Consider the following 13,162-nt stretch of genomic DNA (forward strand, 5'->3'; position numbering starts at 1 on the left):
CAATTTCCACTCAGAAATGGCCTTTCTTTACCACTTACAATGAATGACAAATTTCAGGCACAGCAATAAACCGTGGGAGAACAACTTTATTTCTTCACAATCTGAATAACATCCTCATCTTCAAGGGTGTGGTCCTTACCAACTTTTTGAGGGTTGTGTTTAACAGATGAACCCCAGACCAGTGCACTGAAAGGAGAAGAAAAATCCAATTTAAAAGGCTTAGAAGTATGATATGCAAGCAGCAGAGCAGCAGCTATTTCTGTCACAAAGCTAATACAGAAAGCAATGCTTCAGAGCTATTTTTATTCTTCTGCAAGTACCTGGCTGAGTGGTCTGTGAACCAGGGTACAAGCAGATCAAAACAAAGTATGAAGTTATCCAAAGTACCCAAGGGCACGGGACAATGGCCTGTAATGCTGCATCTAACACTACTTTCAAATACAAAGAAAAACATTTTCCCTATAAAGGAAATGTATGCAGAAAAGAGTATATAAACATCAAATATAGCAATTGAAGTGTAATTGTCAGAGGTAGATCAACATTAAAAAAAAAAATCTTTAAAAATCCTGTTTTCCCTTCAAGTTTACAACAGAATGAAATAATATACCACGGTGCAGATTGTTTTCTATTCTCTATAAATCTGTCTTTTACAATAATACTTACTATTTAAAGTCTTTAATGAGATTTTTGTGGATCTTCATGCAAAAATCCTCCACTGTGGTCTTGCAGTAAGGTAGTACCACAGGAGAGGTGTAGTCTGGGAGCTGCCCCTTGGGTTTGGTGTAGCTGTGACACAGATGGAACAGTCAGTCAACACCAAAACCTCCCTTCCCAACCCATTTCATCAGTCATTCATGCTGTCAGCCCAGGGGCTGTGCCAAGGTCTGTTATTTCAGTGGTGACAATGGACATGCTGTGAAAGGTTTGGTGTTCCTAAGCTGAAAATGCATCTGGGCAGCCAGTGGGTTCTCCCTTGTAATGCAAAGGTTTCTCACTACTGAGCTTTCTGTGGGTGCTTAAAAAAAGGTGGAATGGGAATAATAGATGAAAAAAAACATCTACAGTATTATGGTTCTGACTTGTGATTTTTTTTTTCTGTGAAAAAAACCCTGATAAAGTTTATAGCCCAAATACCTAGACAATAAGTCCATTTTAACAACAGATTTTATATTATCACAAGATAGATGTAAATTTAAAAGGCTACAATTACTGTATTATGAGTATGGATAGATTAATTCATAAATTCATCCAAAAATGCATTAGAATTGTGATGTAAACCTGGAATAACCTACAGTAAAAATATCTCAAATTCTAGATGAGTAACTAAGTTCTATTAAGAGAGCTGAATGCGTGACAGACTGAAAAGATGACTACCTCTGGAATTCACAGTTTTACACGAAGTTTGACTAAAATTCCATGTTTTCAGGAGTTTTTTTAAGATGTCCTTGTTTAATTCCCCTACAAGTTCAAAACAGCACTTGTGGCTGTCAGACAGCAGACAAGAGGAGCACAATTTGCACTTGACAAAGCAAATATAATTCAGCTTGTAGAAAACCATCATAAAACTCATTCAATCCATTCTTGAGACCTTTTCCAGTCTCAGCCTTACACTGAACTCCACAAAAGGCAGCAGTTGTGACTCACATTCGTACAAGCTTCAAGTAGTCCCAGATTTTCTCCAGCAGATCATCAAAGTTCCAGCGATGATGAGCAGATATTGGCACACAGTGGGGTACTTTGTAAATAATATCTAGTTCCTCAATGGAAATTTGGTCAATTTTATTTAGGACATAAATGCATGGGATGTAGACCCTGCGAAGAGAAGGACATGGTTACAGCAGCCCGGCAGCAGCACCCTGCTACCTTCATTGGGAAGAAACAGTCATTTAAAAAAGCACATGCTGGCTCAGCTTCTGTGGGAAGCAAGCATGAGGGACAATTCTTTTTTTTTTTGTAATACAAACTGCAGTTGTGCCAAAGCCAGAGCCCAGCAGTACCTGTTTCCTTCAACCACGTCGATCAGGTCGTCGGCCGTGGCGTCGCTGCGCAGGGTGACGTCGGCGTTGTGGATTTTATACTCTGCTAAGATGCTCTTCACTGTTTCAGTGTCCAGCTCACTCTGAGGACACTGAGCACAGACAGGCACAGCATTAGAGAATGGAAGTTTACAGCCAAATCAAGTATTATAATTAACAGTGCTGTCACCCAGCAACCGCTGCATATGGATTACTACAAATAAGAGCTGCCTTTTAAGTTACTGGACTTGATTTTGATTTCATCAAAGCTACTCTGAGGAGAGGGGGAAACAGATTTAAATCCTAAAAGCTTTGTTTTTATTAATGCCCCACTGAGAGCTGCAATCAGACATTTCAGAAGCAGTTTCCTGTCAATCCGGGACCAGTTGCAACACAAACCCACATATCTACCAGTTTAGTGCCCAGATAACTACACATTAGGGACTTAGAGCCCAGAGTTCTGATTTTTGGTATCTCTGGATATTTCTGTGCTTTTGAAGATTCAGTGGGAAATGGGAAATGGGGAGTAGTCCAGGTTGCAAGGCCCAGAACTCTGAGCAATCTTCTCCAGGAGAATCCTGTAGCTGCCAAGTGAGAGGCAGTTTTTGCACACTCTCCTTTGGACCTCAAACTTTAAAGTGTGGAAAACGACTGAGCCTCTGATTTGGGGGCCAGGAGGTGGTCAGGCTCCAGGAGAGGTGTGGATGGCCTCCAAGGAAAGTAACTGACTGTAGCACAGGACAGCAATTCAGCTCCTAAGGAAGTCACAGCACAGCCTTGTCCCATGCATACCATCAACTGCAAAGGCCTTTTTCTTCAAGCAATTTGTTTTTTAATTTTGGTTAAAGAAAACTTTCAACTTACTGTGGCTGTAAGGTTAATGCCTCCTTTATCCTTTTTTTTAAAGCCAATATTGGGGGGCTTACTATTCAGACGAATTCCAAATCCCTCCAGTTCATTCTCTATGATTTTCTTGTGGCCAAGGGGTTTCAGCACGTCCAGAACAATCAGAATGAGATTACAGGTTCGAGCAACTACGAACCAGAAAAAGAAAGTCATCTCTCAAAAAAGCACACTGACACAACCTAAGACAACCAAAATCTGGCTCAGTGGACCGATGACAATAGGAAACCTCTGAAGGTCAGCACATGGCTTATTTTTAAATTCCAGTAAAGACTTAAGTTTATTGTGCTGTCCAAGCATCTCTGATAGACAGACCCTTACACGTTGTAAGAATCACAGAGGCTGGAAAAAATCTTCCTTCCTGTCTCCATTCAGACCCCAGACTGACGATAATAAGCTGAAGAAATTAAGACAAAAGCCTTGTTGCAAAATTGCAAATGTACTTCCACTGCAGTGCCAACACAGAGCAGGAGCTCGGCAAGTGCACAACACAAAACAAAATGAAAGCAGCTACTGCTCCTCAGCAGGCAGCTCAAGTCCAGCAAACAATCCAGATTTTAAAGACAGCAGAAACAGTGATTCAACCCTTCCTTCTCCTGTGCTGTGTTAAATGAACCACTGATATGCTGCTGTCTCCAGCTCCAGCTCCAACTCACCTGCAATGACCTGCCGTCCTCTGCCTTTACCATCCTTGGCACCTTCAATAATTCCTGGCAGATCAAGCAGCTGTTTGTTCACAGGAAGGAAAGTACAACATGAAAAAAATATTCTTCTTCATTGACAAAATGAATACTACTTTTACCTTTCTCCTAAACCAGCTGACTCTACTGCAAATCTGAACAGAATTCAAGAAGATTGTTTCCCCTTTGGCTCTTACATATTGTATTATCCCATGTATTGGTACAGTGGAACAGATCATCTCATAGAAAGTATAAGAACTACCACAGGAGCTTCTTCCCAAAGCAAAGTGAAAAACAAGGAAAAATCATGGAAACGTTTCCAAGGTGTTCTCAAGCACTTTTACATGTCACTTCTACCCCATTAATGTGAGGCCAAACCACTCAGCCCTCACAGCATCTACAGAGACCATTTACTCTCACAGACCCAAGGAGATCTCACCTGTATCTTTGCTCCTTTGTACCTGATGACTCCAGGCACAGTGGTCAGTGTGGTGAATTCATATGCTGCCACTTCAGAGTACACACCAGCAAGGTTACTTAGAAGAGTAGATTTCCCCACTGATGGAAAACCCACAAACCCAATTCGGGCATCTCCTGTCTTTGCAACATCAAAACCTGCAAACAAGGAGCAGAAATATTTGTCCAAACATTGACACTTTTTGTCTTCTAATGTTCTGGACTGCAGTCCCACTGCTATTTTTAATATTGCCTGAGCAAAAGCCAAGTAAGTTTTCCTACAAGGAGGATGAGGGTGTGAAAGAGAGTCACAATCTTTATTACCTTGCACCCTTTTGTCTCTATAACACTCTATGGCATGTACCTGTCAATAAACTGTTGTCTGAAAGGCTTCCCAGTGGACTAGACTTGACTTTGTAAGTGGAGCATTTCCCTTAAGCACTGAGCTTAGACAATTCACACCTTTATATATAAAAACGGGTGGCTGCTGCAAGGTGCTTCTTCATGCAAATACAATACTATATCAGCCAAAATGAGAAGCATTTTCCTTTACACTTCAGGAAGGGCTCCCCTTCACAGTCCTCAGGCCACAAACCTTGGCACAGGTCCTGTACTAGGAAGGACAAGAGGCAGAGGAAGGTACACGTTGCCCAGAGAAGCTGTGGCTGCCCCATCCCTGGAGGTGTCCAAGGCCAGGCTGGATGGAGGTCTGAGCAACCTGACTTAGTGAGTGGCACCCCTGCCCATGGCATCTTTAAGGTCCCTTCCAACCAAACCATTCCGTGGTTCTATGATTAATCAGCAGCCACTCTGACACGATTGAAGCGGACAAGGGCCCCCCGTTAGATCGATGTCCGTCACACCCCCCGCACTCCGGCAGCTCCCGCGGAGACAACGCACCTTCCCCGGGGCCGCCGCCGCCGCCTCCCTTGGGGGTGATGAGCTCCCGGCGCAGCTTGGCCAAGCGGGCCTTCAGCAGCCCCAGGTGGTGCGCGGTGGCCTTGTTCTTCTGCGTCCGGGCCATCTGCAAGAGAAGAGCACGGCACGGCGGGCTCACACCGGGACGGCTCCGCCGCCCCCGGCCCCGCGCGGCGCCTCAGGGCAGGGCCCCGCCACCCTCTCATGGAGCGGCCCCGCGGCCGTTCCCCCCCACCCCGCCCGAGCCCCGCGGCCGGCCCAGCCCGCGGGGAGGCGGGGGCGGTGCGGTACCTCCGCCTCGATCTCAGCGATCTTGGCCAGGGTGCCGCTCATGGTGCGGCCGGTGCGGGCCCGCCCGGGGCCCCCTCAGCGCCGCCGCTCCCCGGCCACCGACCGGCCCCGCGCACGCGCCGCGGCCTCTCGCGAGAGGCGGCGGGAACGAGCCCCGGTGGCGGCGGGCGGGAAAGGAGCCGCGGCGCGCGCACCGCCCGCACCGCCGGCATCGCGCGCTGCCCTGAGGGGGTCGGCGCAGCGCCCCCTGCGCCGTGTGCAGAGCTCGCGCTCCCTCACAGAGAGCGGAGCAGCGTGAGGGGAGAGTGAGGGGAAAGCGTGAGAGAGACAGAAAGCGAGGGACAGAGTGTGTGAGGGACAGAGAGTGCGAGGGGACAGAGAGCGAGGGACACAGTGTGAGGGGACAGTGTGAGGGGAGAGAGTGTGAGGGACAGAGTGTGAGGGGAGAGAGTGTGATGGGAGAGAGTGAGAGGGGAAAGTGTGTGAGAGACAGAGAGTGAGAGACAGAGTGTGTGAGGGACAGAGAGTGTGAGGGACAGAGATCCGTGTGTGTGTGTGAGACAGAGATCCATGTGTGCGTGAGAGAGATCCATGTGTGTGTGATCTGTGTGTGAGAGATCTGTATGCGAGAGATCTGTGTATGACCCGTGAGATCCGTGTGTGTGAAATCTGTATGTGTGACCCGTGTGAGTGTGACCCATGCGTGTGTGATCCGTGTATGAGATCCGTGTCTGTATGAGATCCGTGAGGGTGCCCCGCGTGGGTCGGTCCGCGGCGGTCGATGCAGCCGCGGTGCTGTCGGTGCGGCCCGAGCCGGGTGTGCGGGAGCCCTGCCGGCGGCTCGGGAGCGATGCCGGCGCGGCTGAGGCGCTCGGCGGTGAGGGGCAGCCGGGCTGCGGCGCCGGGAGGAGCCGGCGTGAGGCGATGGGCGCTCGGCTGTTGGAGAGAGAACAACGTGAGGGCAGCGGGGGCTCTCGCTGCCCGCGAGGGGAGGAGGCTGTGCCCGGCCCCGCGGTGAACCGGCCCCGGCCCCCCGGTGCCGCAGCTGTGCCCTCGCCAGGTGTGTAACTGTGACACCCCGTGCCCCGCAGCGCTGCCGAGCCGGGCGGCGCTGCCGCACTGTCTGCGGCGGAGCCTCCTGAGCTGGTGCTTTGTCAAACCAGCGCTGGAGCGTTCTCACGGCTCCCTCAGCCCAGCCCTGGCCGTACCGCTTTGCCCCAGGGACATCTGTAGCTGTCCACTGGACGCGGGCTAATTATATAAAGGATTTTTTTTTAATGGCCCCTTCAAGCTTTAAAGAGCCAAGTATTTCCAGCTCTTGTTAATATCACAAGAAGCCAAACAATTGGATTTCAAATATAAAGTATTTTTATAACATAAGGAAATACATTTTTATCAGTGTTCAGGATTTTGTTCTCTAAGTTTGTTTTGCAGTCGTATTATGTCAGAATTGGAATATTTACAGAAACGTTTTTCTCCATAATTCAGTATCCTTTCCAGGAAAGATCTTCTGTCTCAATTTACTGCAAAGTCTGTTTTTATACAATGTACCTAAATGTAAACGTGCTTTTTAAACACAAATACACTTTTCTGGGCCCATGCTGTGAGAAGTGACACTTGCAGAACCACCTGCCACATCTTCAGACAGGATTCTGAGTACCACACAGTTGGCAAAATTTAACAAGCCTTATAACAGTTATGGTAACAGAATTGTTATAGAATCATTAAATCTTCTTTAACTTACAGTGAAAAGAAAAAAAATGCTAGTGCAACGAGAACAAAACTGCTATTTGCTGCCTCTTTCTGCCTCTGCATTTCCCTGCTTGTCTCATCTTAATCGAAAAATCAGCCTTTATTGTCATAAACTCTTTATAGTAGGAACTGTCATTAATATAAGCTTATAGAGAGCTTACTAAAATAAAATCTCAAATGAAATGGGATTACTATTCCTGGTAATGTTAGCTCAGCTAAGCTAGGGTAAATATAAATGCACCTACTACTGTATATTTGTTCATGGTTTTCTAATTATTGCTTATGAACAATATCCTTTTCCAACATGGGACATAGATTTGACCCTGGTATAAATTTTTTCCTACTTACTTCAGATGGAGTTGGACTTGTTTATGCCTCAGCTGAATTCAGCCATATAATCAGTCCACATTTGTGATCCTTTTCAGTAAAAGGGAAAACTCTGAAGAAAACACAAATTCTGAATGCTCAAACAGGGTTTAAGACCACCCCTCTTTCTGCAGGGGATGATGGTTAACTTCAGAACTTGTTGCTAGAAACAACATCAGTTGTTCTTATAAACTCACTCCAAATCTCACATATTGAATGTAACTAAAATTTTTTTTCCAAGTGTGGACTGAATGAAAAAAGTTGTCAATAAAACATATGGTTTGAAAATTTAGTTACAGGGGGGTTTTCTGCTTTCCTGGTTTAGGAATTCATAGTGTTCTTAATGCACAACTGCTCAGTCTGTGCTCTTATATCCTTTTTTACAGGAAGTTACTGAAGAAAAGGTCCTATAAGGAATTTAGGCATCTAAAAACTTATTTCAGTGTTGAGTATTTTCCTTAATTACCTGAAGGGAATAAGAGTTTAATGAATAAAGATAATCAGTCTGACTTTTGGTAGCCAAATGAACATTTTCTAATTGGTTAGGATATTTAAAGTAGTTCATACTAGTTTACAACAGCATCATCTTTTAAGCTTTGGAAAGTCTTGTTCAGTATAGATTGGTTCCAGGTTGTGAACAGAGTGACATTATTTTTATTTATTGTGATGACTGTTGTGAGTTTTTTAATATAAAGGTGTTTTATGTGATGTGGTGCTTGGAGAACAGGCTGGTTATGACCATGGGAAATAAGGTGTGACAGCTGGGAAAGTGACTGAAGGGTGGGTGACTGGGAATGGATAAGTGAGGTCCTCTGAGGACAGCAATCCAAACTAGAAAATGGAGTGCAATTGATAAAAGCTTATTAGAGAAAAAGAAAAAAAAATAGTCAGTCAGAGAAGAGAAAAATCAAGGAAAATATTAATAGAAAATTGGATATAATGTCAGGAGAGGAAAAAGCCCCCAGTGGAACCTGAGAGAAAATGAAAGGAGATAGAAGAGACTGAGATCTGCTTGAAAGGTTAATTGAGCTTTATAGTGGGCACTGATGGAAGATGGAGTATGTGAATTGCCTTTTTTTTTATTAAAACATATATATGTTTTTTAGATTGAGCTAATTCCATTTAGGAAATCTAGATGAAGTGCAACAGGGGCTATACTTCCAAAGGCTGTAACTTGCACAACAGTCCATTTCTCTGGTGACCATGTGCCTGTTGTGTCAGACAACACAGAATGAAGGCTCAGACCTGGAGAAAAACCCAGATCTGATTTAGTAGCATATGAAGGGCTAACTGATGAACTGGTATAACTCCAGCACTTTTCTAATAATATTCTTAATAAGATAAGGATAGCAATATTCTAAAGAGGATTGAGCAAGTGCAGAAAGACTCTGTCTGACATAAAGGCTGTCTCATCAAACAATTAAGGATCATGACACACTATGGAATCAGTGATTGGGAAGAACCAGGAGTGTTTGTTTCAGCAAGCTGCAGGGACAGGAATGTGACTGACATGGCACATCCCTCAGCAGCAAGATTGGAATGATGGAGGGCTAGAAAAAAATAGGCTTCAGAAATCCATATTCTACACGCTCCAGTCCTGCTGACACTGATTCTGAGCAAGTCATTTCCTTTACTTGTGCCTCAGTTTTATTTTTGCACAACAGGAATGTGCAGTTGCCGCAGAATAATTGAAACTTTGATGTTTCCATAGCACTGCCCTGAGAGGATGATAACTGGAGCTCACTTCAATAGCAGAGCTGAGTAGTGGGAGAAAGCATTCAGTGGGTTTTCTGTCAAACTACCAATTTTAAATAGGCTGCTTTATTATGGGTCAGATTCTGAATTTCTTTCCAAAATGAGTATTTTAGCTTGAGTAAGAGTTTTACTTACATGAGATGGTGAGATGCAAGCTAAGTATATCGAAAAGAGGCTTGCAAGTCTTTTGGATAACCATGTAAAATTTAACACTGTAAAATACATGGTAAATGCTGCAAGTATGAAATTAATTGTGATAACTTGTTTATGCTTCATTAAAATCACATAAAGACCTTTCTTAAAAATAAGCAGTGCATGCTCACCTAGTTAAGTGTTTTTAAATTCTTTTTTTTTTCATATTTTATGTTCTAGTAAATAATTCAAATACTTGTGGATATCAAGTTTATTCACAGTGCTCTGAGAAGGTCATTCTAGCCAAAGAGCCACTCTAGTAGTACAGCACTCGTGGTTTTGGTAATTCACCTTATGCCAGAGGCTGCAGACTATGCTGGCAAACAGCTGATTCTGTCTGTGTGTTTGTGGGCTTGCTGGGGACTGCATTTCTAGCTTATGGGGGGGGATTTCTGCAGGATTTCAAAAAGTGGGAGGGAGGTGACAGGGAGGAAATGAAATCATGACTGCAGGTGAAACAAGACTCTTGAAATTTCATATCCTCTCAGAAATTATCACCAGCCCAGTGAAAAATAACTGCATCAAATGATAACCGTGACCTGAGTACTTATGGTTGTAAGAATTACGGCTATGGGACCGTAACCATCCTGCCAGAGTTCCCTCATGAAAAAAAAGGGTAACTGCAAGTTAAGGCACGTAGAGAATCAGTTCATTTTAAAGTGATTTTTCTGGTTTGTTTTTTTTTTCCTTTTGCAGTTTTTACAATTTGGCAAATTTACCCCTTTTTTCCCCTATGAATTGTACTTTGATTTGAGAGCTGGCTGCTAGTTACCCATATTAATGTATTTCAGGGAAAAACTGATCATACTGAAGAGAAGACAAACCTGTAACGAGCTGACTAAGGACCAGCCTTATACCCATCTGGAGGAAAGAGATTTTGAGAACCCACGATGAAAGGGTAAGACTTTTTATACCTGCAATACTGAATCTTCAGTGGAAGCATAATACTGATTTTCTGAGGTGAAGTTGATACAATTCATATCTTAATTAACTCTCGAGGCAATCAAGAAAATCGTTTATCTTAGAAGGTTGTAAAACCTACATATATATCCATTCTTAGTTGTTTTCCTGGATTAACTTTTTTATATCAGTTTATTTGGTATCTATGGAGGAGTTGTCCTTCTGGGGACAGCACAGGAGTTTGGCTATTGATCTGTAAATACCAAACCTTGCACATTTAGGATTGCATTGTAATGTGTGTTTTACATAAGAAACTTGTCTGTCAGGTTTACTTAGCCAGGCATGGATGTCTAATTCATGGGGAGCCAGTGAGACTGAATCCTAGGTTGTATTTCCATTTTGACCAGATCCCTAATGTGGCAATCTTGTTTTCAATGGCTCAGGTTGCATTGGTTCCAGGCTGTCTAGAATAAGTTAAACTGGGTAGAGTGAAGAAATGAAGGGAACAAAAGGGAGATTAAGTATCAAAGGTTGGCTTCCAAGACTGTGTTAAATTAGTTTAACAACACAAAGTTCTGTAGTTTAGCATCAGCTCCCCAGACTTTGTTGTGCACTGCCGTGCAACAGATGGACTGCACAGCACATGAGTACAGTGAGGAGAGTGATCAAAAAGAGGAAAAACAAACAGTGCAGTTTTCCTTTTTTTAAATAGCTCTTTCTGCATACTTTCCACAGCATCATAGACCTCCCTATTGCTGTTGGGTTTGTGAGGGTGCTGGGTATTTTTAAACAAGAGTTTTTGTCTGCTTTTAGAGGAGAAAGCTGACAAATCACTAACCCACGTCTGGGTTACAGAGGACACTGTGCTGTCTCCAAGTCTGAGAATCCTTGCTGCTAGGGTTGGCACTCTCATGGGATGATTCCCAATAAAAAACTGAGCAAGCTTTAAAAACTAAATTTAAGTAATCATCAACCTAGTAAGTAATGAATGCTGAATTAATTGCTTGTTAGATCAGTAGCAGTTAATTAAAATACCAGTGAAAGCTCAGAAAAACTGATAGCTACTCACTGAAATTGCAAGTGTGCCTTCAAATACACAACGTTGTGTATTTTTGTGGAACACACATAGAAAGGAATTGGTTCATATGACTGATTAGCTGGCACAAGTGCTATGCACAAATGTCTCTGCTAATATTATAATCCATGTGAAATAGTGACTAACCTTCTTAAAGAGTATAATAATGGGACTATTCTGAAAAATTTCAGTAGCCACAAGACCTACACAGATTCATGAGTTGAGAGTGTTGAACAAATAGGTATGAGTCAGCTCTAATTAACATATACCCAAATATGTTTGAATGGATTTGACTGCAACAGTCTTTTGTTCCCTCCTATATTTGCACACCAGTTTAAGGTCTGCACTCCTGAGTAAGGCCAGTAGCAATTGATCTGCAGTGAGGCGAGCAGTGTACAGTGTGCAGTCCCAAATGGTACACACATGTTCAGAGCACAGGAGGATTATTAATACTATTGAAATACCAATCAAAGTGCTTCAGCAGGCACCAGGCAGCTGCAAAACATTTAGGCATTTAGGGACAGCTCAGGAATTCCCATGAGCAGAAGTGAGACAGGAAATAGTGAGAAGCTGAATAAAGTAGCTGAGGAAAATGCCTTTATTTAAAAGGGAGATGAATTCAAAAGAAGTTCAGCGTATCCAAGTGCAGAAGTCAGAGAAAATAGATTAGGAATAAAAGGGGAAGAAATCCTATATACTTTTCAGTAGAATTGAAATTTTATACTTTCATCTGGAACTTTGTCTTCAAACAGTAACTATCCAGTTCTGATGGTAAATTAATTCAAAGGTAATCATTCCTGTCTGCCTATATAGTTATGTATGGAGAAATGCCATTTAGCCATCACATTAAACTTAGGGAACTTCACCTTACAAATCTGTTTATAGTGATGAGCCAAATTTTGTCTCAGTGTGGCACAAACTGTTTATTTGCAGAAGAAATTTGTCTATGTTATAACAAACACTAGAGTTGAATGGCTACTTTGGTAGTCTCATATTCTGAGATGGGGTGAGTTTGGGACCAGAAAACGCTGTAAGGAGTGGTCCTTTAAATGTGTTGGTGGAGCCATAGGGAGCAGGAGGTCAGAGTAATAATGCTGAAAGTACTAACAGGAGTCAGTACTCTGCCATGGCAGAGCACTGAGGAACCAAGGCAAAGGCTGTGATTCCCTGGGAGTGCAAGGTGCTGGGGGTCACCCTGAATGAGCATCCAGCAACTACCCCGAGTATGAGCTCCCAGAGTGCTGATCTGACATCCTCGTGGCAAGTGTGAGCGGGTCCCTTCCCAAGAAACAGCGATGCTTTGGGTTTTTTTTAACTTTTACCTAGAGAAACAGGCAGGGTGTGTTGGATGGTGCCTTTTAAACAGGAGGGCTGGAGGCTGAAACCAGAACATTCCGTGGCAACTGGAGAAAGTTCTGAGGAGAGTGCAGTGAGAGCGGCAGGACCCCCCCCCTCCCCCTGCCTGGAGGAGAGACAAAGAACAGGCGAGGAGGGAACTGAAATAGGAAGCAGGAACCATGTTAGGAGGCTGGGGGCTAAAAGAAAGCAAATTAATAAACCACTGGGGGAAAGGAGCACAACTGTCCAAAGCCACTAGGAAAGATAAGCAAATTCCAGATTCTTTAAGTGCTCCGTGTGTGTGTGCAGCCTGGTTGGTGTGCTAAACATAATCATCTTCCTCACTGCAGCGAGAACTACTCGTGCGCCTGCACACAGACTTACAGAATACGAGCACTGTTATCTATTTAATGTGGTGTATTTAAGCTGGGTTTGTCAGCATTGCTACCACTCAGCCCAAAATTTCTAAAAATACACATTCATATCAGGGTGTGTGCACACATAGTACAGTAATAAAAAGC

The 13,162-nt window shown here is 43.7% G+C and overlaps 2 protein-coding genes across 2 annotated transcripts in view; one reads left to right on the forward strand and one right to left on the reverse strand.

Moving 5' to 3' along the window:
* Nucleotides 1–66: 66 nt before the first annotated feature.
* DRG1 (developmentally regulated GTP binding protein 1) lies at nt 67–5,378 on the reverse strand. The gene is made up of 9 exons (XM_027696698.1): nt 5,264–5,378; nt 4,955–5,078; nt 4,038–4,213; nt 3,575–3,644; nt 2,880–3,049; nt 1,998–2,128; nt 1,645–1,812; nt 664–786; nt 67–186 (listed from the first exon to the last, which is right to left on the reverse strand). Exons 1-9 carry the CDS (start codon nt 5,303–5,305, stop codon nt 87–89), a joined length of 1,104 nt encoding a protein of 367 aa, XP_027552499.1. The 5' UTR covers nt 5,306–5,378; the 3' UTR covers nt 67–86.
* The window catches only part of PATZ1 (POZ/BTB and AT hook containing zinc finger 1), a 34,946-nt gene continuing 27,087 nt past the window's right edge, over nt 5,304–13,162 (forward strand). The window contains exons 1-2 of the mRNA XM_027696718.1: nt 5,304–5,557; nt 6,004–6,323. Of these exons, the coding sequence (XP_027552519.1) occupies nt 5,304–5,557; nt 6,004–6,323 (574 nt within the window). The remainder of the gene's footprint in view (nt 5,558–6,003; nt 6,324–13,162) is intronic.

Source organism: Neopelma chrysocephalum, unplaced genomic scaffold, assembly GCF_003984885.1.
Source record: "Neopelma chrysocephalum unplaced genomic scaffold, ASM398488v2 Primary Assembly neopelma1_116, whole genome shotgun sequence".
Lineage (NCBI taxonomy): Eukaryota > Metazoa > Chordata > Aves > Passeriformes > Pipridae > Neopelma > Neopelma chrysocephalum.

What these genes read in the sequence shown, in the direction of transcription:
- DRG1 (XM_027696698.1), bottom strand. Translation starts at nt 5,305, where the DNA reads ATGAGCGGCACCCTGGCCAAGATCGCTGAGATCGAGGCGGAG. An exon ending in TCGCTGAGATCGAGGCGGAG is followed by an intron (nt 5,079 to 5,263) that starts GTACCGCACCGC and finishes CTTCTCTTGCAG; the next exon opens with ATGGCCCGGACGCAGAAGAA. An exon ending in AGGACGGCAGGTCATTGCAG is followed by an intron (nt 3,050 to 3,574) that starts GTGAGTTGGAGC and finishes TCTGGTTCGTAG; the next exon opens with TTGCTCGAACCTGTAATCTC.